This window comes from Peromyscus maniculatus, chromosome 19 (assembly GCF_049852395.1).
Source record: "Peromyscus maniculatus bairdii isolate BWxNUB_F1_BW_parent chromosome 19, HU_Pman_BW_mat_3.1, whole genome shotgun sequence".
Classification (NCBI taxonomy): Eukaryota; Metazoa; Chordata; class Mammalia; order Rodentia; family Cricetidae; genus Peromyscus; species Peromyscus maniculatus.
In genome coordinates, this window is record NC_134870.1 from 11116497 (window position 1) to 11140399 (window position 23903).

The following is a 23903-nucleotide window of genomic DNA, read 5'->3' on the forward strand; positions in this document are numbered from 1 at the left end:
AAAACCTCTACATTTACAGTTTTATGGATTACAATGCAAAGATCATTTATATGTAAAGCTTCACAATACAAAGAAAATATTAAATGTTAATAAATACGTGCTGGGCTGGAGAACTGACCCAGCTGTTAAAGGGTAGGCTCACAACCCAAAATACAAGAGGTCAGTTCCCAGTACCCACTCCAGCCACTTAAAAAACAAACAAACAAACCAAAAAAAAAAACCTATTGATGGGTGATGTCATTCTGTACGCTGTGAATATGTGTTGCTCTGATCTGGTTGATAAATAAAATGCTGACTGGTCAGTAGCCAGGAAAGAACAGGCGGGATAAGCAGACAAGGAGAATTCTGGGAAGAGGAAGGCTGAGTCAGAAGTCGCCAGCCAGACACAGAGAAAGCAAGATGACAAGGCAGAACTGAGAAAAGGTACCAAGCCATGTGGTTAAACATACATAAGAATTATGGGTTAATTTAAGTGTAAGAGCTAGTCAGTAATAAGCCTGAGCAAATGGCCAAGCAGTTTTAATTAATATAAGCCTCTGTGTGTTTACTTGGGGGATGTGAGTGGGAGAGATCTGTGCCGGGCAGGACATAGGAAAACTTCCAACTACATCCTATTTTTTTCTCTTCTGATGAACTTTTTCTGATAAAATATCATCCCCATAATTTTCTCCTTAATCTGTAGTACTTGGTCTTATTCAACCAGATACTTCAAAACAGGAGCTTTGTTTCTGCCTTCTTTGGTACTTATGTGCAATATTTTTTAACAACAAATACAACAAAAATTGCAGTTTTAATATAGTTTAAGGGTTCTACTGAAGCCTTTAGGAATTTATTTATTTATTTTTTTAATTCTGAAGAGGGTGCCAGACAGATTTTGCTACAGATGGCTGTGAGCCACCATGTGGTTGCTGGGAATTGAACTCAGGACCTCTGGAAGAGCAGTCAGTGCTCTTAGCTGCTGAGCCATCTCTCCAGCCCCAAATTAATTATTTTAAAATAAAATTAAAAACTCATCCACCAGGTTTGGTGGCTTAGGCTTGTAATTCCAGTAGAGGCAACTAGTGAGACCCTTCTCAAAGTACAAAGTAAAAGAGGACTGGATTATAGCTTAGTGGTAGAGTGCTTGCCTAGCATATGGAAGATCCTAGGTTTAAGCCCCTAGGATCATCAGCATCACAATAAACAAACAAAAAGACAACAAAGAAAAAGAAATGATGAAAACATACAAGTGAATACCTAAAATACTGCTAACTCTAACATTTAAAATCACACATGCTTTGTAATTATTGGAGCTTCGTAGCTTTGAGATATTCCTTCAACAGCTGCTTCCTCAAATATTGTCACAGCAGTGAGTAATGTAAAACTCCTGATCAGAGAAATGCAATACTTTAGAGATGTCTGGAATTGTTAAGGAACATGAAGAAGTCATTTCATTAACAGAACAATTATACAGGATGAGAGGGTGGCTCCCTAGATGACCTCCCAGGTTACAGCAGAGCTTGTTAAAAATGCACAAGGCAGGGAGATGGTTCAACAGGCAAAAGTACTTGTCACACAAACTTGGTAACCTCAAGTGGATGCCTAGAGCCCACATCTTAATTCCAGCATCCTTATGGTAAAGTGAAGGTGCTTACAAAGGAGAAGCAGCCCAAAACTTGAAGGCCAGCTAGCCTGGGAACATAAAGAGCACTGCAGAAGAGACATGGGGAAACCCTTTCTCAAGCAGGGAAAAGAGAACTGACTCCAGAAAGTGGTCCTCTCGGACCTCTACACATCCACCATGGCACACACAAGCACATGTATGTGAGCACACACAAAATTAATTAATTAAAACAAAATGTTAAAGCATGTTCCAGGCTAGGGACATAGCTCAGTTGATAGATTGAGGGTTTAGCATTTACAAATCTCTGTGTTCAACCTCCAGCTCCACACGGAAGGTCAGAAATGGTGACACGGTGCTATAAGCCTGTAATCCCACTAGACATGGTCCCATAGGCCTGCAATCCTACCAGTCATAGTCCCATAGGCCTGCAATCCTACCAGTCATAGTCCCATAGGCCTGCAATCCCACCAGACATGGTCCCATAGGCCTGCAATCCCACCACACATGGTCCCATAGGCCTTCAATCCTACCATGTATGGTGACATAAACCTGTAATCCCAGAACTCAGGAGGTAGAGACAGGAAGAAGAGAAGTTCAAGGTCATCCTTGACTATATAAGGAGTTACGAGGCCAGGCTGGACTTACATGATACCCTGTCTTCAAAAAAAAAATTTAAAAATCATATTCCCAAACTCTATTGTAGATCACAATGGAACTTCAGAAGTGGGGAAGAAAAGCCTTTATCCTAACAAAATTCTCTACACCTGGACACTCAAAACTAAGGTCTAAAGATTGAGCCACTACTAAGGTCTATAGCATTACCTAGAAACTGACAACCACATAGAACCTCAGTTTCCACCACAGTCCTGACAAACTGCAACTGTACCTTAACAAGATCCCAACCGCATACTTCTTAACATTTGAAAAGCTTGCTCCAGGTGATTAATGCATATTATGATCAAATGTTACAAAAATCTTTCCAATTCCAAGACAGCCTATGTACCCAAAGTTTCCAGGTCTTGGAACCATATAATATGCCCAAATTTGAAGATGACAACATGAGAAAAGAAATTTAAGCAGACTTAGAAACAGAGGTTCTAGTTAGAAAACTGTGGCTGTACTTTGGCCACTTTTGCTAAACAGAAAAGTTTCCTCAAGTAATTCTGGCTTTTCTAAACTCCCAAGCACTATGCTTCCTTCACTGGATATTTTCAGAAGTTAGTTTTACGTAACTGAAGTGGTACAGTCCATATGGCATGCTTGGATTAAAGGTGGGTTGTAAAACTCAATGAAGTTCATATGCTCACTATTCAAAGATAATTATTAGTGACGCTACAGTTTTTTCAGAACAGAGAGATAAGCCAAAACTACGATTTTTACGTCAAATACTAATGTGCATCTTTGCATACCTGTTCATTTCCAAAGATGATATCTGCAAAAGTGTATTTTTCGGAGGACTGTATAGCAGCTAAAAAAAAAAAAAACCACAGGAAAACAAACTAATTAGGCCACTGCTGTAAGATATAAAACAGACATTTAAGAAAGTGTCAAAGTAAAACAAATTTACCTTCTTTTTGTTTACATCTTACTGCCTTGAAGCAAAACTTTCCTTTCTCCCTACTGGCAAGTTTGGCATCTAGGAATAAAAATGTTTCTCAGGTTACAACATGTGCAGAGCCCAATTCATTATTCAGACTTCCTTCGTCAAAACGGAAAGCAATTCAAAATTATTAAAAAAAAAAAAAAAAAAAAAAAAAAAAAAAAAAAAAAAAAAGGTTTCATTTGGTTGGATGTGGAGATGCACGCCTTTAGTCCAAGCATTCAAGAGGCAGAGGCAAGTGGATCTCTGAGTTTAAGGCCAGCCTGGTCTACATAATAAATTCTAAGATAGCCTTGTCTCAAAAAAAGAAAAAGAATCTTCTTTCTTTTCAATGAAATGAATATTCATTGGTCACTTGAAAAGGTTAAGATTCAGACTCTTAAGATACACAAGCATATGTGACTGTGTGTGTGTGTGTGTGTGTGTGTGTGTGTGTGTGTGTGTGTGTGTGTGTGTGTGTGTGTGTGTTGCATGTGATATTTGAAACACTAAGTTCTAAAGGTGAGAACATGGGAGGAGTTCTAGGGGCCCCGCAGTCTTAGCCCTTGATCACACCCTTTCAGTATTTTTCAGTCATTTCCTTTTAGGACTTCTCCACATTACATTTTGCCATAGTGTATTTTCCTACCACTGTATCTGGCTTTAAAACAGTCTTATAGGACCAAAGAGATGGCTCAGCAGGTAAAGGTGCTTGCTACCAAGTCTGATGACCTGAGTTTAATACTGGGATCCATATGGTGGAAGGAGAGAACTGACTCCCCCAAGTTGTCCTTTGGCCTCCACCTGTGTGCTGTGGAAAATGAATGTTTACATGCACACAGATACAAATACAAAAATAGATAAAAGTAAAAAAATTAAATGCTGATGTATTTTGCTGGCTACTAAAGTCTACATGAGTAGCAGCATAGTTTACACTAAAGCCACAACCAATTTTTCTCCAGTAAACATGAATATGCCATGCACTCTGACTATACAGATTTCTCCACATGTTCAGTTAACTCCTATTCTTCAAGTGTTAAAAGCCCCTATTGCTAGTGTTTGAACAAGTGGTCCGCAGCTAGTGGTGTCTTGCTGGTGGAAGTGGGAACTGGGACAGACAGATCCTGAGGTATGACGCCTAGTCCCACTTCCTATCCACCCTCTCTGCTTGCTGACGCAGATGCGGTGTGACCTGTTGTGTCATGCCCCTGCCCCTGTGCCCTCCCTGAAAGGATGGATGGACTGTATCCCTTCACACTGCAGCCCAAACACCCTTCCTCCCTTCAGCTGCATCTTCATGTGTGTGCTCCCAACAACAAGGAAGTGAGTGACCCAATCCTCCCTCCCCCGTGAGATCAGTGTGAGGTAAGGGCACAGACCTTTGTTTTCAGAGATGTTCACGGATTTGTGCAGCTGCCAGTGCTTGCTACTGCTTGACACCTGCACCATGTGGAACTCCTTAACCCCTGCTTCACTCTGTCAAAGACACACACAAGTCACCTGAGGTTAAAGGAACCGAGGTAAAATACTCCAGTGAGGACAAAATCAGATGCCACTCAAATCAATCAAAAGTAACAGTAGAGGGTGGGGAAGGAGCTCAATGGTAGAGCACTGACCTCATGTACAAGGCCCCACTTAATTCCCAGCATAGGGAAAATAAAATGGGGGCGGGCACAAAACACCTAGATTTGCAGGGGCTAGAGAAATGGATCAGTGGTTAGGAGCACTTGCTGAGCTTCCTTCCAGAGGACCTAGGTTCAGTTCTCAGCACCCACATGGCAGCTTACAATAATCTATTCCGTTTCCAGAGAATCCAGCCCTTTTTTCTGGCCTCCATGGACACGAGGCACACATATAGTTATATATAAGCAGACAGAACATTCATATGCATAAAATAAAAACAAATCTTCAGAAATAAAATAAAAACATTAGATGTAATATGTATATGAAATAATTCAACAATATGTATCTCAAAAGGTTATTCAAATCCTCTAACACTTGGGAGAAAGCAACATTTCACTGAAGAAATATATTAGTATATTATATATTCATAGTATAATATATATCCATACATAAAGTTATTAGAATCTACTAATTCTGGTAGTATTTAATCATCAAAATTATTTGTAAGTCAGGCATGGCAGTTCACATCCAGTCTCAGCACTTGGGAGGCTAGAACAAAAGGACCACGGTTTACGTACTACATCTCAAGTTTCAGACTTCTCTGGTTACAGAATGACTCAAGAGAGAAAGAATAAATTGGTTGTGGACTTTTAACTAAACTATGACACTTTCTGAGACAGGGTAATAGTTCAGTTGGCCTGGCATTCATGAAGCCTCTGTGTCCAATTCCTAGCATTCTATAAGACAGATGTGGTGATACATGCCTATAATCTCAGTGCTCAGGAGGTAGAAGCATGGGCTTAGAAGTTCAAAGTAGGGCTGGAGGGATGGCTCAGAGGCTAAGAGCACTGGCTGCTCTTCCAGAGGTCCTGAGTTCAATTCCCAGCAACCACATGGTGGCTCACAACCATCTGTAATGAGATCTGGTGCCCTCTTATGGCATGCAGGCATACATGCAGGCAGAACAATGTATACACAATAAATAAATAAATCTGAAAAAAAAAAAAGTTCAAAGTAATTCTCAACTACAGAATGTTTGAGACTAGATCTCTCTCTCTCAAAAAAGGGGGGGTGGTATGACACTCATTTCTTCTAATGCATTTTGTCCAGAAATATCTCATTTTCAAAAAGGTGGGGGGGGGGGACAACAAGCAATTAGCTGGGCACAGTGCCACCTGCCACTTGCCTATAATCCTGGCTCTCAGGAGGCTGACAATTCAAAGTTACCTAGACTAACACATAGGAGCCACTATAAGACGGGGGAGAAACAACAAAAAACTCTCAAACTAGTGTGTAACTTAAATTGTATATAACTGTTATGTTTCCTTAAGTGAGAGCTAATCTGACACTAGAAATTACTAACATCTTCTTACTCAAATAATGAACATAGTCTTGTGAAAAATCACCAACATTTCGGCACAATAAACCTCAATGTTTCTTAAAAAGTGGTTTCACAGACTTATGAAACCAAAAGCAAGCATTACAGAACTGATAACATTTGATAAGTATCTGAATTGATCAACTTGAGGCTCTATAAGCTTCACAATCAGCTTCTTGACTTTGGAGTGTACAGAGAGAAATGTCTTTTATAAAGGGAATGGTACTGTCAGAGCATGTGAGAACAGGGCTATTACGGTAATACGGAATGTGAAATCCTTACAGAACGACACACACTTCATTACCTCTCAGACTGTATCACCAAATACTACACCTGACACCGATGTACCATACTATTATCAGCAGATCCTTTCACAAAATGAAACCCAGTGGAGAATTTTAACATGTTTTCATACTAGACTATGTGAATAGTTCTAAAATCCCTACTTACGCTAAACTGTAGGAAAAAACATTTGCCAAAACCAAACATTTCTAAATACACTTTAAACAAAATTCAGCTTTAAAATAACTTACAGTATTGGTATTTTCCACATCCACAAAGACTAGCATATTGCCTCCCCTGCCTTCTTCATCTTCAAGTGAATTACTTCTGCAGACAGTTGCTCGCACGTTCAAAGACCGGCTAGTACAAATAACTGCAGTGTGTCTTAATATTCTGTGTCTGAAGATTAAAAACACATGCAAACTGAATCTAAGAGTCTCTCCCTATGTTACAAATCTCTAAATCTAAATAAAGACCAGAAACATGGTAACTTCCAGGATTGCATAAAACCAGAAAACAAATTATAGTTAGACTAAGTTCAGTCCAATTGTTTCTTCTCAATTTAGAAGAAAATTAACAGTAATCCTGGCTCTAGGCTTTTTTCCTGCTCATCAAACCATGACATAGTGAAAATAACCTTCACATAAAAACATATACACCTTCTCTCTTAAAAGAGGTCCCAAAGATGCTCCCAAAATGTATGGTGGCACACACCTTTAATCCCAGCACTCAGGAGACAGAGGTAGAATGATCTCTGTGAGTTTGAGGCCAACCTGGTCTACAGTGAGTTCCAGGCTAGCCAAGGCTACCATAATGAGATACTGTCTCAAAATAAATAAATAAGTCTCAAAATTAAAACTACCAATAAAACCACAACTTAATTTTTTTCTTAATTTGTGTATTTATGTGTGCACATATGTATGGGTATCCAAAGAGGCCAGAAGAAGGCACCAGACTACCAAGAACTGGATTACACCCAATATGAATGCTGGGCACCAACCATGGGTCCTCTGGAAAAACAGCAAGAACTCTTAACCACTGAGGCACATATCCCCAGGCCTGAAACTTCAACTTTTAACTTGGTATTCAAAACTGCACATTTCAAATGCAATGTCTAGTTTTTAAGCCAAAGTCTGTGTTGTTTCAGGATGGCCTTACATTCCTGCTCTTGCCTTCATCTCCCCAATTACAGGCATGTGCTACCACATCAAACCCTACTTGACCTCTTTCCCACAGTTTGTACTGTGGCAAAAGCATTCAGTTCTTATTCTAACTGGTAAACCGCACTGGAGTGGCTGACTCGGGAACCCATGTCCTGGAGTCCCTCTGCCCTCTGAAGCCCCTTTCACTACCTCGGCTCTAACGCTCCCCTGGCCAGAGTGCTGTGGCCATCCTCTTAAGGAGCATCCACATTACTAAGAACCCACAATGCAGCATCATCTTAAGGAGAATTCACATTATTAAGGCCCCAAACTGTACCATCACTTCAAGTATTTTCCTATTTTTGTCCTTATACTGTTTCACATGACATTTCGATATTCTACAGAATAAAACAAATGTTAATTTTATAAAGATGGCAGTAGTATTCGAATTCTGCTGTGAAACATGTAGGTCTGAAGTTGTACAACAGTGAGGTTGGAGATCTTAAGCGATTGTCCACTGGAACACCACTGCACACACATTTCCCATACATACCAAAATCATCTTCTTACAAAAGGATGCTGTACGGAAGGGGGCTTGATATACATATGACACAGCATTTAAATCTATTAAAGAATCAGTAAGTTTATAGACTTTAAAAAAAAGTAAAAAAAAAAAAATTTGAGTTTTTCACTTTCTATTTAAAAAACAAAACAAAACTTCATGTAGCTATTTTTTCCCCATTCTTAGCTACCTAGAATTAAGTTATAACAAATTCAGATATAAACATCATACATAATTTGAGAGACAGTATCTTTTTATTTGTTTTTTGTTTTTCAAGACAGGGTTTCTCTGTGTAGCTCTGGCTGTTCTGGAACTTGCTCCATAGACCAGGTTGGTCTGGAACTCAGAGGTCCACCTGCTTCTGCCCCCCGAGTGCTGTGATTAAAGGCGTGCAATGCCGCCGCCGCCGCCACCACCACCCAGTCAGGAACATGGTGACTTCTTAGTAAATGATGATGTATAATATATTAACAAGTACCAACTATTTATTCAAATACGTAAACACACTAAGTACGGATCTTACACTTTAAAAGTGTTAAATTACCCACCGTCTTTTAGGCTGCTTTTTAACACTTTCATAGTAAAATAAAAAGTTAATCTCATGGACACCCTCTTCGTCTGGCCCTCGAAGCCACATTGGCAGCTGGACAGAAGCCCCGGGGAGCAGCACGGCATCAGGAAGGGGGACTGGGATGGCCTCCAGCTGCTGTCCTGTGCTGGTCCCAAAGTCTCCAGAAGACGCACAAGACACAAGTGCCGTGCCTGCAGAGGCAGCGCCTGTAACTACCGTCTTGTAAGCACTGCAGTTTTCAGATGTGGAAGGGCTCAGTGGTGTTAGAGCAGCAGTGTTGACCCCAAAAGTGAAGAACTCCGGACGTTTAGACACAACCTTCAATCCAGTCAGAGGACACTTGCTGACATTGACAAATTCGACATATGCTTTCCGGATTTCTCCACAGAGGAGCCCTGTAGGAAAATGTATAAAGAACACCTGCATTGGAGGGAAAAAATATTATTACACTGTTAAAATTCTGAGCCTCTGATGAGCAACGCTGAAACTGTTTTCTAAAAGAACAAGTTATTTCATAGTTCTATCTCTGAATCAAGCATCTAATGTTTTTTGCCACTCAGATTTTAAATTCTGAATTTAAAATACAAGAACAAGATGACTAATTTGTCAAACTTGCATCACTATGTAGATTATGGACAAGTTACGAGCTATTTTGAATGACTCTAAAAATTAGATGAAAATGAGTCTTGGTTTATCACTGTCAAGTTTAAAAGTATCTAACTGCATCAGTAAATAACCATGGCTCTCACAGAGAACATAGAGACCAGACCCATGATCCCATGTTCACAACTTTAAAGTCCAAAAGCTCCACATAACCCAGGCTTTTAATAACTCAATGGGGGCAAATGGAGGATTTTTCAACCTGTGAATAAAACTAGGCATAAATCAGACCACTCAAATGCTAAGAAACCAAGACTAGAAACTTAATGACTTCCTAGTGATTTAACACATAACAGACAAAATCAAACTCTTGAAAACACACCCCAGCACTCACACAGATGGCCTCTGGTCCTCATTTCAACCCCAAATACATAAAAATTTTCATTCTTTACAAGACTGGTCAGCCAACATTAGTTGTTTCTACAGAGTAAGAAGTGGCCTCCTTCCAAACACTGCTCTCAGATGCACAAGGTTCAAACTGCCACACAAGAACAAACATGACCAACACAAGCAGTTCCAAACACAGGATGGATGGGAATTGAAAAGCCGCTAAGTTCCACCAAGTTTAAGCCAATGACAGTACCTGGTTCCTGTAGTGAGTTTGAGACTGAGAATACAGCTCTATCTACAACTGTGTGCCATCTGAGAGCACGACCTGCTGCAACCTCTGCACCTAAAGCTTAGGAAGCATCAAGGAAGAGGGGGAAGGAAGACTGGAAGAGCCAGAGACCAGGGTGTCTGCTACTGCTGTTTCCTACATACGACAGAGAAGGTTTAGCCATGAACTCCCAACAATGTGGTTGCCTGAACAAGCCCAGCAGAACGACAGCACCAGTTAATAAAGAACACTGACAGGGGACATTCCATGTGGTCCTACCCCAGATGAAGAGCTACAGATGTCAATGGCTGACAAGAAAGGAGACCGAAGCAATGAGCTCTCACAGAGGTCACCCAATCCCAAGTAGCCAGCCCTGGACACATGGACACATGTACAAAACTGAACGGACTCAGAAGGCTTACTTATTTACTTATTACACACACACACACACACACACTAATTAAAAAAGAGAGGTCACAGATTTGGGAGAGAGAACATAGGTGGAGGAGTTAGAGCAGTTAGAGGGAATGAGAGTAATGTAGATGAATATGGCTCATGTATGAAGTTCTCAAAAAAAAAGTAAAATTATTAAGTTAAAGAAATACAAAAGTTGGACTTCCCTCCCTTTGTTTTTTCCAAACAGGGTTTCTCTGTGTAGCCCTGGCTGTCCTGGAACTCAGTCTGTAGACAAGGCTGTCCTCAAACTCAGAGAACTGCCTGCCTCTGCCTCCCAAGTGCTGGAATTAAAGGTGTGTGCCACCACTCACAACCCATCCCTTCCCGTTCCCCTGTCTGGTTATACTTTTTTTTTGGTTTTTCGAGACAGGGTTTCTCTGTGTAGCTTTGCGCCTTTCCTGGAACTCGCTTTGGAGACCAGGCTGGCCTCGAACTCACAGAGATCCTCCTGGCTCTGCCTCCCGAGTGCTGGGATTAAAGGCGTGTGCCACCACCGCCCAGCTCTGTCTGGTTATACTTTTAACAGCTTTAATAACTAAGGAACATTTCAATTATATGGTTTAATAAAAACTGCAAACTAGTAGAATTTAATGTATTTTGGTGACCTCTACTAATTTATTTTGAAAACTTACTATAGTGATCAGAATATCCTCTTCTGAAAGTAAGCTCTCATAAATTGTTACCTATAGAATTCCAGACAAACGTCTATGACTTTAAACTATAAAAGAGCATACTTAACATGGCATTTAAATACAATCTGTCTCAATTTATTCCTGGGTGCTAATCTTACCTACAACTACATGATGTCAATGAATTACCACTGTAAGAACTTAAAGCTGGGATAGGTAAGTGGGACATTAGGAGGTTGGGCTTGCCATGTTAAAGACATGATATGACACACACCAAAATGTGGAAATACCACTGAATCAAATAGGTAGCACACAGTGGCAAACAGACAACCACACATGGTGGCCCATGTCTTTAATCCCAACTCTCAAATGGAAGAAGTAGGCTGATGATCTCAGGCCAGTCTGGCCTAAATATCAAGTTCCAGACTAGCTATGGCTAACATAGTAAGACCCTATCTCAACAAATAATAAAAACTTGGGGGGAAAAAAGTGTGGATATTTTTCAGAATATCAGTAAAAAGATGGCATCATGAGCAGCCTGCACCCCACTAAAAGTACTAGGACTAGAAACAAACTTTGTTCTTACCCTTGACAGTCAGGAGAACACACGCCTTCAATTTAAAACACAAGTATGACAGGCAGGGTGCCTAGGCACTGGGCAGACAAGGTGGGAAGACTAGCAATCCCAGGTCAACCTGGGCTCCACAGACTCCACAAACAGGGGAAGGTCTGGGCTGGAGTTCTACCTTCAAGCTCACATGGCAGGAGAAAAACCACCATCCTCTGACAAGCGTACTCTATTTGTAAGTGCATCCATACACTCACGCAAGAGAAATGTGAAGAAAACCACAAGGAAAGGGAAAGAATAAAATGTTTAAAGCATATAGACATCAGTAAATAAGACAGAGCAGGTTCAATGGCTGAATTCATAGCAAGCACATGTGAGGCCCTGGGTTTGAACCCCAGCATCACAATCAGTCAATAATATTTAACTTAACTGAGAAGTTTTAACTGAAAGAGTCAATATAGAACAAAGAAACAACAAATAAAAAGCTAAATATGAATTTAGATAAATAAAAATCCTCAACATGAACAAATATCAAATAAAGCTAAAACATACATAAAATATTTATCAAAAAGAAAACAGCATTTGGGCCTGTATCCTCCCCACCCCCCATTAAATTTTGCCTCTCTGCCTTAAAATGTATTAGATCTGAGCAGAATGTATGCAGCTCAAAAATTATTTCATCTTAATACACAACACTACCACCACCCAACCATGCTACATGATACTATTTATAACTAACTACCAACACTATACTTAAGACCATTAGGTCTAAAAACATAAATACCATTTTGGGATCATATTACAAGCACCTTTTGGAGAAAGGTGATCACTTACTAACTTCCCTATCAGGGAAACTAAAAACTAACACATATAGTTTTAGATTTCATTATGGTCCTTATAAACATTCTCCCATCTCCCCCATGGCCCCGGGCAACCCTGTACTCTTCCATGTCCCCACACAGCCTTTCCATGGACATGTCACATCCTACTGCTTCTCCCTCCTTCCTCAACACCTTTTTCTCATGGTCTCCTTACTAGTGGCCTAGCCTACAGTCCCGCTCATCTGCACGCATAGATATTTATCTATGTATATACACGTGTATATGTATATACATGTATACACACACACACACACACACACACACACACACACACACACACACACACTATAGGTCATCTGTCTGAGTCTGGGTTACATTCCAGATGCATTCATCCCCACATACTGCTTACACTGTCTATGAGCATTCACTCACATATTATTTTTATACACTGCAAAAGGGTCATCAAGTTCAATAAGCAAAGTGCTGAGTTATGAATATTCCCCCAGTTTCTATTAATATGTTCAGGATTCTATCTTATAGCATGACTGTGGTGGAATGTCAATTTGCACATAGCCTGACCTCTATCAATGAGAACCATTTAGCTAGCTTAACAATAGTTTAACAGTGCAGTTCTCAGCACTCAGGAGGCAGATCTCTGTGAGTTCAAGGCCAGCCAGTACTACGTAGAGAGACCCTGCCTTAAAACAGACCACAACAGAAAGTACAGTTCAATATACTATCAACAACCTCAACCTAAAATTAATTTCTATAAAACATTATCTGGCTCTGCAAACTTTTACAGTCCTGATGGAAGAAGCCCCATACCTCCAGCAACGGCATCTCCTCGGTGATGATAGGGTCTAAACGCCGGTCAGGACCGTACTTGACAGATGTCTTCTCCTCCTTCGTGTTGTTAAGTCGAGGGCCCTGAATCTCTAAGTCCTGTCTCCCTCGGACTGACATACTCAAAGAATGTTTTCCTGAAATTAAAAAAAATCAATACCCTAAAAATAATATGACAGGTTTGATGATTTAATTTAACTTGAATATATGAATACTATAAATAAATGCTATAAATTTCCATAAATCCCATGTAATTGTTGAGTAACACATGTAATTACAACACTAAGTATACTTTATTCCATATTTAACATCATCTATGGTGTGCTATTCAACATCTCATTTTTTTTTTTTATTTACTTATGTTGCATGAAGGCTACTCATCATTGAGTAGCAGTCTTTAAAAACCAGTATCCTTATTCATCAAAAAAAATGCGAGAACAACTATCTTTGGCCCAGTGGGCCATAAGAAAATATTAAGTAACGTATTAAAAAATAAAACATAAAAATAAAAAGTAAAACATAAAACAGGTCAGCTTTTTACTTTTACTCATACCAAATATAGCATTATTTTGAAGACATATAACTAGCTATATCTTCTCAAAAGGCTGAAGAATGAAAATTCTAATACAGAAAGTTTTCTCTTTAACTTCTTCAATATTCATGTGAGGTTTCACCCAAGTAAACCATGTACTCACACGTGTGAAAGAGCTAGGGTGGGCAAACAGCTCCACCTTTCCGGAAGGCTATTCAGGGCCTTTGATCATTCTGGCGGTTCCAGATGAGATATACAATGTAGTGCTTCCATAAACTATTATGCCCAGATCCCTATGAACATTCTGCATGAAAAGTAGCTACACTAAAATGTCATGAAAATTCTGTTTATAAGATGGGACTTGTTTTAATGTTAACTCACAGTCACTGTCACACACTAACATAAATTATGATCTTTAATGTATTTTGTTTTAGCACCCTGTTAGCAATATTTTATGGAAAATCAAAATTCTGTGGTACTAGATTAAGGGTTAAGTACCAGTGAGAAAGGAAAGTTAAAAAAAAATTTCAATACTCACTCACACTGCTTTAAAATGTAATAAATTAGCAAGACTACTTACAAATAACCTGCCTAACCTGCCTATCAAACAGGAAGCAGAAAGACAGTACGAAAACTCAAAAGACCATACTCAATTTTTGTGTAGGAACAAAACCCACTGATTGATCCTTTCTATTTGAGTTTCTCTTATGTCCCAGTGGAAATGTTAACTACAAGCGTGAAAGTCAGCAAGTGTTCCAAGAGATTCCCACTGTTAATAATCAGCTTTTATTATGAATGCTAAATTCACACCAACCACATGAACGGCAGTCAATTTTAATTTGTTAGAAGATACATCTACAAAAATAAAGTGCTGGAACTACAGCAGTTTATTACAAACTCCCTTCACAGCATCTTTTCAACCTAAACTCACCCGACTATATATTAACTATAGAGTTCTCCGAATTATTTAAAAATCAAGCAAACAAAACCCACCAAACCATGTGAAGTGCATGTATGTATCTTAGTTTTCTTCAAAGTCTACAGAGAATACTATTTAGGGCACCAAGAATATTAGCTTAAAACTAACTCTGCTCCTTTTGGGTATAGATAACAATATTTCAGGTGATTTTTTTCCTGTTGTTTTGTTCATCAGTACTGAAGACTGAACCTGGGGCCTCATGCTAAGCAGATGTACTACCAGGGAGCGACACCAATAGCTCCAATTTTATGACTTTTGTTTTGAAACATTGTCTGGCTAAACTGCTCAGGCTATTTTTGCAGTTCTCCTGTCTTAGCCTCCCAAGAAACTGGAATTATTGGCATGGACTGCCACAGGTGGCTTTGAGTATTTAATATCCAAAGACAGAGGAAACAGTGGCTTTAGTATGTTGTTTGATAAAAAGGAAATATTAAAAACAAAATATACTAAGGTGGTTTTGTACTGGCAGCAGACATTTCAACAAATAAAATTTAGTTAGTTAGAATCTACTAAATTGAGATCAGTAACAAAAATATTATCAAGGGAATAAAATCCCATACTTTGAACCTATGCCAGAACTTAGAATAATCTAAATTACATATGCTTATACATGTCTAGATGCCATTATATAGCTGGTGTGTCCAACCTGCAGCCCAACACATTAAAATATTATGAGATTTTTCTTGGCAATAATCTTTTGTAATTTGACTGCAGTTCTCAAATAGGAACTTTGTACATGACAACGTAACATGGGCAATGTCAAAAGGCTGGATATGCTTGAAAGGCACATAAGACCTATTTAGAAGAAAACTCTATTCATTCACTGTATTCTATGGGATAATTTTAAGAGTTACTTTTCTAACTGCTTATCGATGCTATAGCTTTACCTGTGTGACATCCAGGAAGAGCACCAATGCCATCTACTGTCACGGAGCCCTGAATAGTGCCAAGATTATACACAACTCCCAGAATGTGCAGCTCCCCTATGTGATGGGGAAAGAGCTTCAGTCTTGCCTATGGAAATATTGAAGTCATTCTTATTATGTTTTCATAGGATCTTAAATAGCACAGTATCTCAATTTGGAATGTTGCAGAATTAACTCATGAGCTAAACTTTTAAACTGACAATGTTTCTTATGGAAAAGTATTTTTCTTGTTTTTTATTTTAATTTTTATTTCAGGGGAAAGCATGTACAGTCTACCATCTGTCACAAATTATGCAGTGGAGTTTCCTCCATTTGGGGAAATCACAGGGCCACAGCAAATCCCAAGTGCAATGGAAGAGGCTTGCCCTGGGAAATCACTTTCTTAGTTGTGGCAGCTCCCCTGTTGGCTATGTATGGAAAAGCATCTTTCTTAAAAGAAGATCTGTAAATTCAGTAATTGTTTTGGGTTTTTGTTTTGTTTTGTTACTGAGCTAAGGTCTCACTATGTAGCTTTAGCAAGTCTGGAACTTGGTATGTAGACCAGGCTGGCCTCAAACTCAAAGAGATCTACCTGTCTCTGCCTCTCAAGTACTGGGATTAAAGGTGTGCACCACCATGCTGGACAAAAAACAAATCAAAAATTATGTCTTGATCCTGGAAAACACAATTTTTTTCTTTTGTAGTACTGGGACTCAAACGAGGCCTTGCACAAACTAAAAACACCCCAGCCCTAAAAGAACAGCCACAGACCAACTCTGGGCTAGGCATGGTGGCACATACCTTCTTCCATCCCCACATTTGAGAGAGAAAGGGCCAGGCAATTTCTCTGAGTTCCAGGCCAGCCAGGGCTACATACTGAGTTTCAGGACAGCCAAGGCTACACAGTGAGACCCTGTCTCAATAAACAAACAAACAAATCTGCACACCTAAGTGTCTATACATTTGCCATACTAATACCAAGAAGTGGTAAAACGCTTGTACCAGGCGTCTCTGGAAACTTGTTCAAAGACAAACTACTACTTTTCTACTGATTTCTCTGGAGCAACTCCAGTTCTCTAATATTTCAAATTTTAGACTTAAAAAAGCTAGAAAACCTAATAGCTAAAAGAATTAAGCTGATCTTTTAAATTTTGTTTTCGGTTTACAAGCTTAGAAACATAAAACAAAGATAAATGCTTAAAACAATTACCACTTTAGATTCTTCACTGTTAATTAAGAATTCTGAAATAACTTCAGTTCCAATCATTTCAGGTTCACCTGTAACCTAAAGAACAAATTATATTTTTAAAAAATATACATACTAGTGGATAAAATAAATCATTAACATCTTGCTGGCCAAATTTACAAAGAGTAACATCAACTGAAGTCAGCGCTCTAGGTTAAGCGCTGTGCAAGGTTTTCCACCCCCACAGGAAAGCCTATCTACGGAAGGCACTTGACGTGTATTTTTCATTTTGTTCAGCCTGACTCCACTAAAGTGGTTAAGTGATCTATTCAAGGATGCAGTCATCAAGAGGACAAGACCCAAGAGAAGTTCAATTGCTCACGGTTAACAACGGCCAAGGATATGTGGGTGTGCTTGCCTAGCTAGCACGAGCGGCCATCGGTTCAACCCAAAATTCTACTACAATTTAAATTTTAAAATTCACCACAGAATTATTGTGATAGTAAACATGGAACTCTTCACTCTAACTAGTAGATGACAGTAAGGTAAGTCTATGAATCATCTGTGACAGTTTACATAAAAATGAAGTACTAGACATTTTAACACTAGAAAACACAGACCAAGCAACATGAATGAACAAAGCAACACGAATAGAAGGAAATACAAAAAGATGAGCAAAAAACATAAAAATGAAAACTCAATATAAACAGCAAAATGTTACTGTAGCTGTTTCTAAATAGCAGGAAGATAGTTTTAAGATGATGCTTTTCTGTATTCTCACATTTCATGAGTAAGCAGAATAAAGAGTAAAACAGCGACAGACTGTCGGACTGTAGCTGAGACACACACACATCACAGATACCAGCTAGTGACTTACTCGTTCTCTAACTGTTTCGATGTCTTTCCCATTGGCATCTTTAGGCTGAAACCTCCAGAGCAATGACAAGTCCGACAGCAAAAGTGGAACTTTCAAAGGGTTTCTGAACGCCACTTCCACCGTAATTGGCTCTACAGAAAGAAAAGGCTACGTTTAGTAACTTTCATAACCCTGACCCTGCCTCTAACACCTTTCTGTCTTTTTGCCTAGACTGTCTTCTGTCACCTTATACAGTTTGGAAATGACTTACATGTTCCTAACATCATTCTCTTGGTGCTCCAGCACATGTAACATACATGGACATTAGAGCCCCACCACTTGCTTACAAATGCAGCTCAGCACATAGTGAGCTATCTTTGTGCACATGGCCTGCAGTAATGTGGCAGATCATAAACTATCTGGAATTTGCTCTAAGAACAGAAAGTCATGAATAAACACTTCAGTATTGGGCTGGAGAGATGGCCCAGTGGTTATGATCACTTGCTGGTCTTGCAGAGAACCCACACGGCAGCTCCCAACTATCTTTAACTCCAATTCCAGGAGATCTATCCTCCTCTACCCTCCAGGAGCATGAGGCACGTATGTGGTGCATATACACACATGCAGGCAAAACATTTATACATATAAAATATTTTTTGTTCAATTATAGCACCTTCCACAACTGCAAGTGGAAATCTGGAGTTGTCTGAGTAACTGTTCAAACAATACTGTGTGGGGTAGAAACTGGATGGAATTACTCCTTTATTAGCCACAGCCACAACATGCTCCTCAAGTTCTCGCCACTGCTGAGATGACTCAGAGTCATATTCTTGATCAAGACTTATATGAGTAGCCGCTTGCTTTTCACCTTAAAAAAACAAAAGGAAAAAGAAAGCACATTTCACACTTAAATACATACTCATGAACATCTGCCTCATATACAGCATATTTCAAATAAGAACCAGAGGTATCCAAATATATGTACATATATATGCACTCTTGCCTAATTTCTAATTCTCTTGATTCACAAATATCTATTCTCTAATCCTAGCTTAACAACAACTTTGCTCTAATACTGATTTTTTTTCTGATTCTGAAATAATGTTATTTTCCCTAACTTCCACAAATTTTACAGAAAATATTTCAACATACAGAAAAATATATAAAACTGCTTCTAGATAAAAATTCTGTTTTTGACTCAGTGGCTCTTGTAGCTCAGGCTAGCCTGTAACAAGCTATGGAACTTAAAAGATGACATGAAACACACCTTCCTGTCTCTACCTCCCAAGTGCTGGGATCAAAGGTATGACTACCACTCCTGGCTTATATCTTTATTATTTTTTATTTTATTTTTTGTTTTTCGAGACAAGGTTTCTCTGTGTAGCTCTGTGTCCTGGAACTCGCTCAGTAGACTAGGGTGGCTACGAACTCAGAACTCCACCTACCTCTGCCTCCAGAGAGGTAAGATTAAAGGCATGTGCCACCACTGCACAGCTTTTTTTTTTAAATCTAAATATTTTTATTTTATGTCTATGGGTGCTTTGCCTGCATGTCTGTCTGTGTATCACTTATGTACCTGGTACCCATGGAGGCAAGAAGGTTTTGAAATTCCAAGAACTGGAATTACAAAACAGTGTGAGCTGCCATATGGGTTTTGGAACCCGGGTCCTCTGGAAAAGCAGCCAGTGCTCTTAACCACCGAGCTATTTTTCCAGCCCCACTGATTGTATCTTAACTATTTTTTTAATTACATTTATTTATTTATTTAAATGGGGGGTACATGCTTGGCACAAATGGAGGTCAGAGGGCAACTTTTGGGGATCAGTTCTCTCGTCCCTCCATGTGGCTCCCCAGGACTGAACTCAGTCTTCAGGCATTGGAGCAAGTACCATCACCTCTTGAGCCATCAAGTCAAACTCATATCTCAAAAATTTTTTAAGTCAACTTTCATCTCATGAGCCTGATTTTTTTTATTTAATTAATTAATTTATTTTAAAAAAAGCATTATAGCCAAAGTCAAACCCTCTCTCTGCATTCCTCCCAATCCTAACACCCCCACCACTTCTGCTGGTATCATTTCTCTTGGAGCTTAAAATGTATCACTTTCAGACATGTTTGCATATTTTTCTTATAAATTTCATCAGAAGTCAGAAGTCAATGCATGGAACTGGTTTCTGTATTTCAAATTTAAGCTGTAAAAGATTTTTTTCACTCAGCATTATGTTCCATTATCCAAAGTTAAACATGCAGAATTAGTTCATTCAGGCCCTGCAGCATATGTTCCTTATGTAAATGTATCAAAATATTTTTGCAATAAAGAAAAATCATGATGTAAAGTTGACTTTAAAAAAAAAAACATCAAATTAGATTTGAAAGAGAAACACACTGAGCTGAAATGTAAAAGTATTTATGATGACAAAGCTTAGCTCGTCATGCATCAAGAACATCAGTATACCCAACCTTTAGTCTAATAGTAAATGCCCTTTCAAGCCTCAACCCCGGAAAAAAAAAAGATCCTGTATTGGTTTAAAAGGGGTGGTGATGTAGCTTAGGTGGAGGTTGTTTGCCTAACACACACAAAATTTGGTCCCAGAACCACATAAATTAAGCGTGGTGACACACATCTGTAATCCCAGCACCTGGGAAGAGCAAGAGGATACGTTCAAGGTCACCTTAAGGTACACGGTAAGTCTGAGGCCAGCCCGGGCTACATGGAACTCTGTTTCAAAAACATTTTTTCTTTTAACCTTAAAAAAAAAAAAAATCTTACAAGCAGAGGAGGTAAACCATGTTGTCTGCTTCTACACATTTCCATAATAAAAAAGTTGAAGAACCTAAGCTAAGTGCACACCTATAACCCACACGTGAGAGACAGAGGCAGAAGGCTTACTCCAAGTTCAAGACCAGCCTTCTCTATACAGAGTTCCAGCTAGCTTGGGAATCTTGTCTCAGGACAGAAAAATAAATCAATTAAAAACTACGTTATATACATGTTTATCACAATATGATTTTATACAAGCAAAAAAACTAAAATCAGTAACTACAGGAAGGGAATGAATGCTGTATTTAAAGGTGCTTTATAGGCAATGAATGGCGTCTATGACAATATTAAATCCCCCTTGCCAAGGGGATACAGTAGTGAGCACTTCCTGAGTGAGAGAAGCCGCTGTAAAGAATCACACCCATTTGGTTTTCGTTGTTTTTAGTTTTGGACTGGAAAGAAAAACAATAAGGTAGTGGTTATGCTCTAATGACGGGACAATAGGGGAAGCAGCATAAAGCCATTTTCAACTACCCAACAGCGTTTCCATTTCTAGTGGGAGAAAGAACACTTCAAAGAAATAATCATTAGTTAACTAGGCCAAGTGAGAGTTTACTAACCATCTGCTGGTCGTCTGTCATGGCCAAAGAAAACCCGTGTTGCTGAACTGTTAATGTATGGTAAGGGAAGCTGTGGTAAAGGGCCATCTGGTGACAGCTGATTTACATTCTGGGAGAAATACAACAGAAGGAAAAAATAGTTTTTAAGAAAGCTACATTTTTTTCATGTTTCCTAATTTTTAATACACAGGTATCAAATGTTATGCAAGAAAATTTAGACATACAAAGACTAGTTTATATGCTATATCAGAGTCATAAACGATTACAATTGAGAACTTTAGACATTATTTCTCTACTTCTAGAGAACCTTCCTAGCCTGTAACTAACTCCCGCTAATCAGGAGCCTCGGCCTCAGAGCAAGTACAAAGCCACCTGAGCAACTCAGCAAGACCCTATCTCAAAACAAAAAATAAAAGGGCTGGGAGACAGCTCAGTGGTAGAGTGCTTATCTAGCAGGCACTGGCCCCTGGTTTTAATTAATTCCCAGTACTACGTTTTAAAATAGAACCTTCCTAAAGAGTACTAAACTAGTTAAGCTTTTTGTTTTGTTGCATATTAAACTTCCAATTGTACTTTAGTATGAATTTTGCTTCTTGTTGAGTCATTATAGCGTCCTATCTGCCAATTTTTAACTGGTCTGACTCTGAATTAGTAAGAGCAGTTATTTTCTGTGAGGAAGATAAAATATTCAACCTTTCACAGGTCTTGAAGGGGAGGGTTTAAACATCCTAAGTGTCCTATCAAACAGTGGTTTGTGGTTTCTCCCCACCAAGATTACAGTACAACACTTGCTGTGAGTCCACACCTCATCTTTTATCAGGAAAAGGAAGGAGCACACGAATCTAAGGGTAGTAGGAGGATCCATTATTTTGTAAAATCAGCTGCAATCCTATAAAAACGTGATAAACAGGGCCAGCACATGCCCACAATCCAGCACTGGGGAGGTAAGAGGCTGGAGGATCAGTAATTAAAATTCATTCTCAAATACACAGAGAATTCTAGGCCAGTCTGAGCTATGAGACCCTGTCTCAAAAAAACAAAATAAATAAGTAATCCAGAAATCTTAAGGCATTTCTTGTAAAGATTTCAAAATACTCACAAATGAAAGCCATGTGTGGGTGGTATACACCTATAATACTAGTTTTCAGAAGGCTAAGGCAGGAAGGTGAAGAGTCTGAGGCCAGCCTAACTAAAGACTGAGACCTATCTTAAGAAAAAGGGGCTGGAGAGATGGTTCAGCAGCAAAGAGCACTGGTTCTTCTTCCAGAGGACCAGAGTTTGATTCCCAACACCTTCATGGTAGCTCACAACTATCTAAGTAAATCTTCAGTCCCAGGGGATCCAACACCTCTTATGGCCTCTGTAGGCATCAGGCATGGATGTAATCCACAGACATACAGGCAAAATACCCAAACACATGAAATAAATAGATAGATGAATAAATAAAATTTAAATTAAAAAAGAGGCTTTAAAGGGAAGGAAAGGGGGAACTGATACAATTCTAGTTTAATTACAAGAATATTTAAAGAAAGAAAGAAAAGCCACAAAACCACATTTACTGAAATATTAAAATTCTCTTTTTAAAAACTGTGTAAAGGCCATGTAGTACAGAGCTATAACCAAGGAACCGTCCACAAATTTTTATGACAGGTAATTACATACTCTACAATAAAGCCATTTAATTATGCTCTAAGGGGCTAGTAGTAAGCAGACTTTTTCCTGAAAATAATAATTTAAGAACAATTTTAGTATTTATTCCTGAGAAGGAGTACTTACCTTATAAACATAAAGATACTCTCTGAGAAAGGCCCCTTGCTGAGCAGCCGATTGTTTGCTTTCATTGATTAAAATGTGCCTGAAAGCAGACACAGCATTGTCCAGCTGGCGCAGAGTGTAGGACTGGCGCCCGATGGTGAAGTTGATGTGATCCTCTGCCAGGGACCAGCCTTTCCCTTTGTAAACTTGCATGGCTTGACAATAGCAGCGCAAAGCATGCTTTTTCTGTAAGAAAATAAGTGAAGCACATACTACAGTTTAAATTTGTCTTGAACTAGAGAAGATAAACACAAACACATGCAGAGACATGCCCAAGTATAAACAGGTAACTGGCTCACCCACTACAAGAGAATGTGATAGAGAAAATGAAGTTAACAATTACAATGATCTCCTCACAATTACACAATTCTATGTGGACACAGGTTGGGCTTCCTCAGCCATCCAGTGTGAGTGTGTATGTGTTTTTGTCTGTTCTTACACTATTACTCCTTATTTCTCTGAGATTAACTTCTGAGGAAAATATTTCACTAATCAGTTTGTCTTTATTTATTTCAAATTCTTTCTGTGAAGAGGTAAGGTATAACAGTCAGCAGTATCAACCTGAATAGATCTAGAATCACCATGGCAACACACCTCTGGGAGTGTCTATGAGAGTGTTTCCAGAAAGCTTTAACTGAGGAGGGAAGACCCATCCTGAATATAGGGTACCATCCCACAGGGCTTGGGTCCTATACTGAATAAAAAAGACAAAGGGCCAGTGAGATTGACTGCTCAAGGAATAGAGACACTTGCATGCAGGCCTGAGTTAAATCTCCAAAGCCCACAAAGTGACAGGAGAAAAGTGACTCCAAAGAACTGTCCTCCAATCTCCAAAGGAATATGATACTATGTGAGCCCACACACATAATAAATTAAAAATTAAAAACCAGGGGAGAGAGACGGCTCAGCAGTTAAGAGCAATGATGATGTTCCA

General features: G+C 39.1%; 1 protein-coding gene across 9 annotated transcripts in view; it reads right to left on the reverse strand.

The window, feature by feature from the left end:
• Trappc8 (trafficking protein particle complex subunit 8) overlaps positions 1-23903 on the reverse strand; it is an 80756-nt gene that overhangs the window by 9918 nt on the left and 46935 nt on the right. For all 9 annotated transcript variants that reach the window (XM_042264341.2, XM_042264343.2, XM_042264342.2 and 6 more), the window contains 12 exons: positions 22931-23155; positions 21155-21263; positions 18447-18641; positions 17795-17925; positions 16942-17016; positions 15714-15840; positions 13298-13452; positions 8718-9160; positions 6717-6864; positions 4562-4658; positions 3171-3239; positions 3013-3071 (listed from right to left, as the gene is read on the reverse strand). In XM_042264341.2, the coding sequence (XP_042120275.1) occupies positions 3013-3071; positions 3171-3239; positions 4562-4658; positions 6717-6864; positions 8718-9160; positions 13298-13452; positions 15714-15840; positions 16942-17016; positions 17795-17925; positions 18447-18641; positions 21155-21263; positions 22931-23155 (1833 nt within the window). The remainder of the gene's footprint in view (positions 1-3012; positions 3072-3170; positions 3240-4561; positions 4659-6716; positions 6865-8717; positions 9161-13297; positions 13453-15713; positions 15841-16941; positions 17017-17794; positions 17926-18446; positions 18642-21154; positions 21264-22930; positions 23156-23903) is intronic.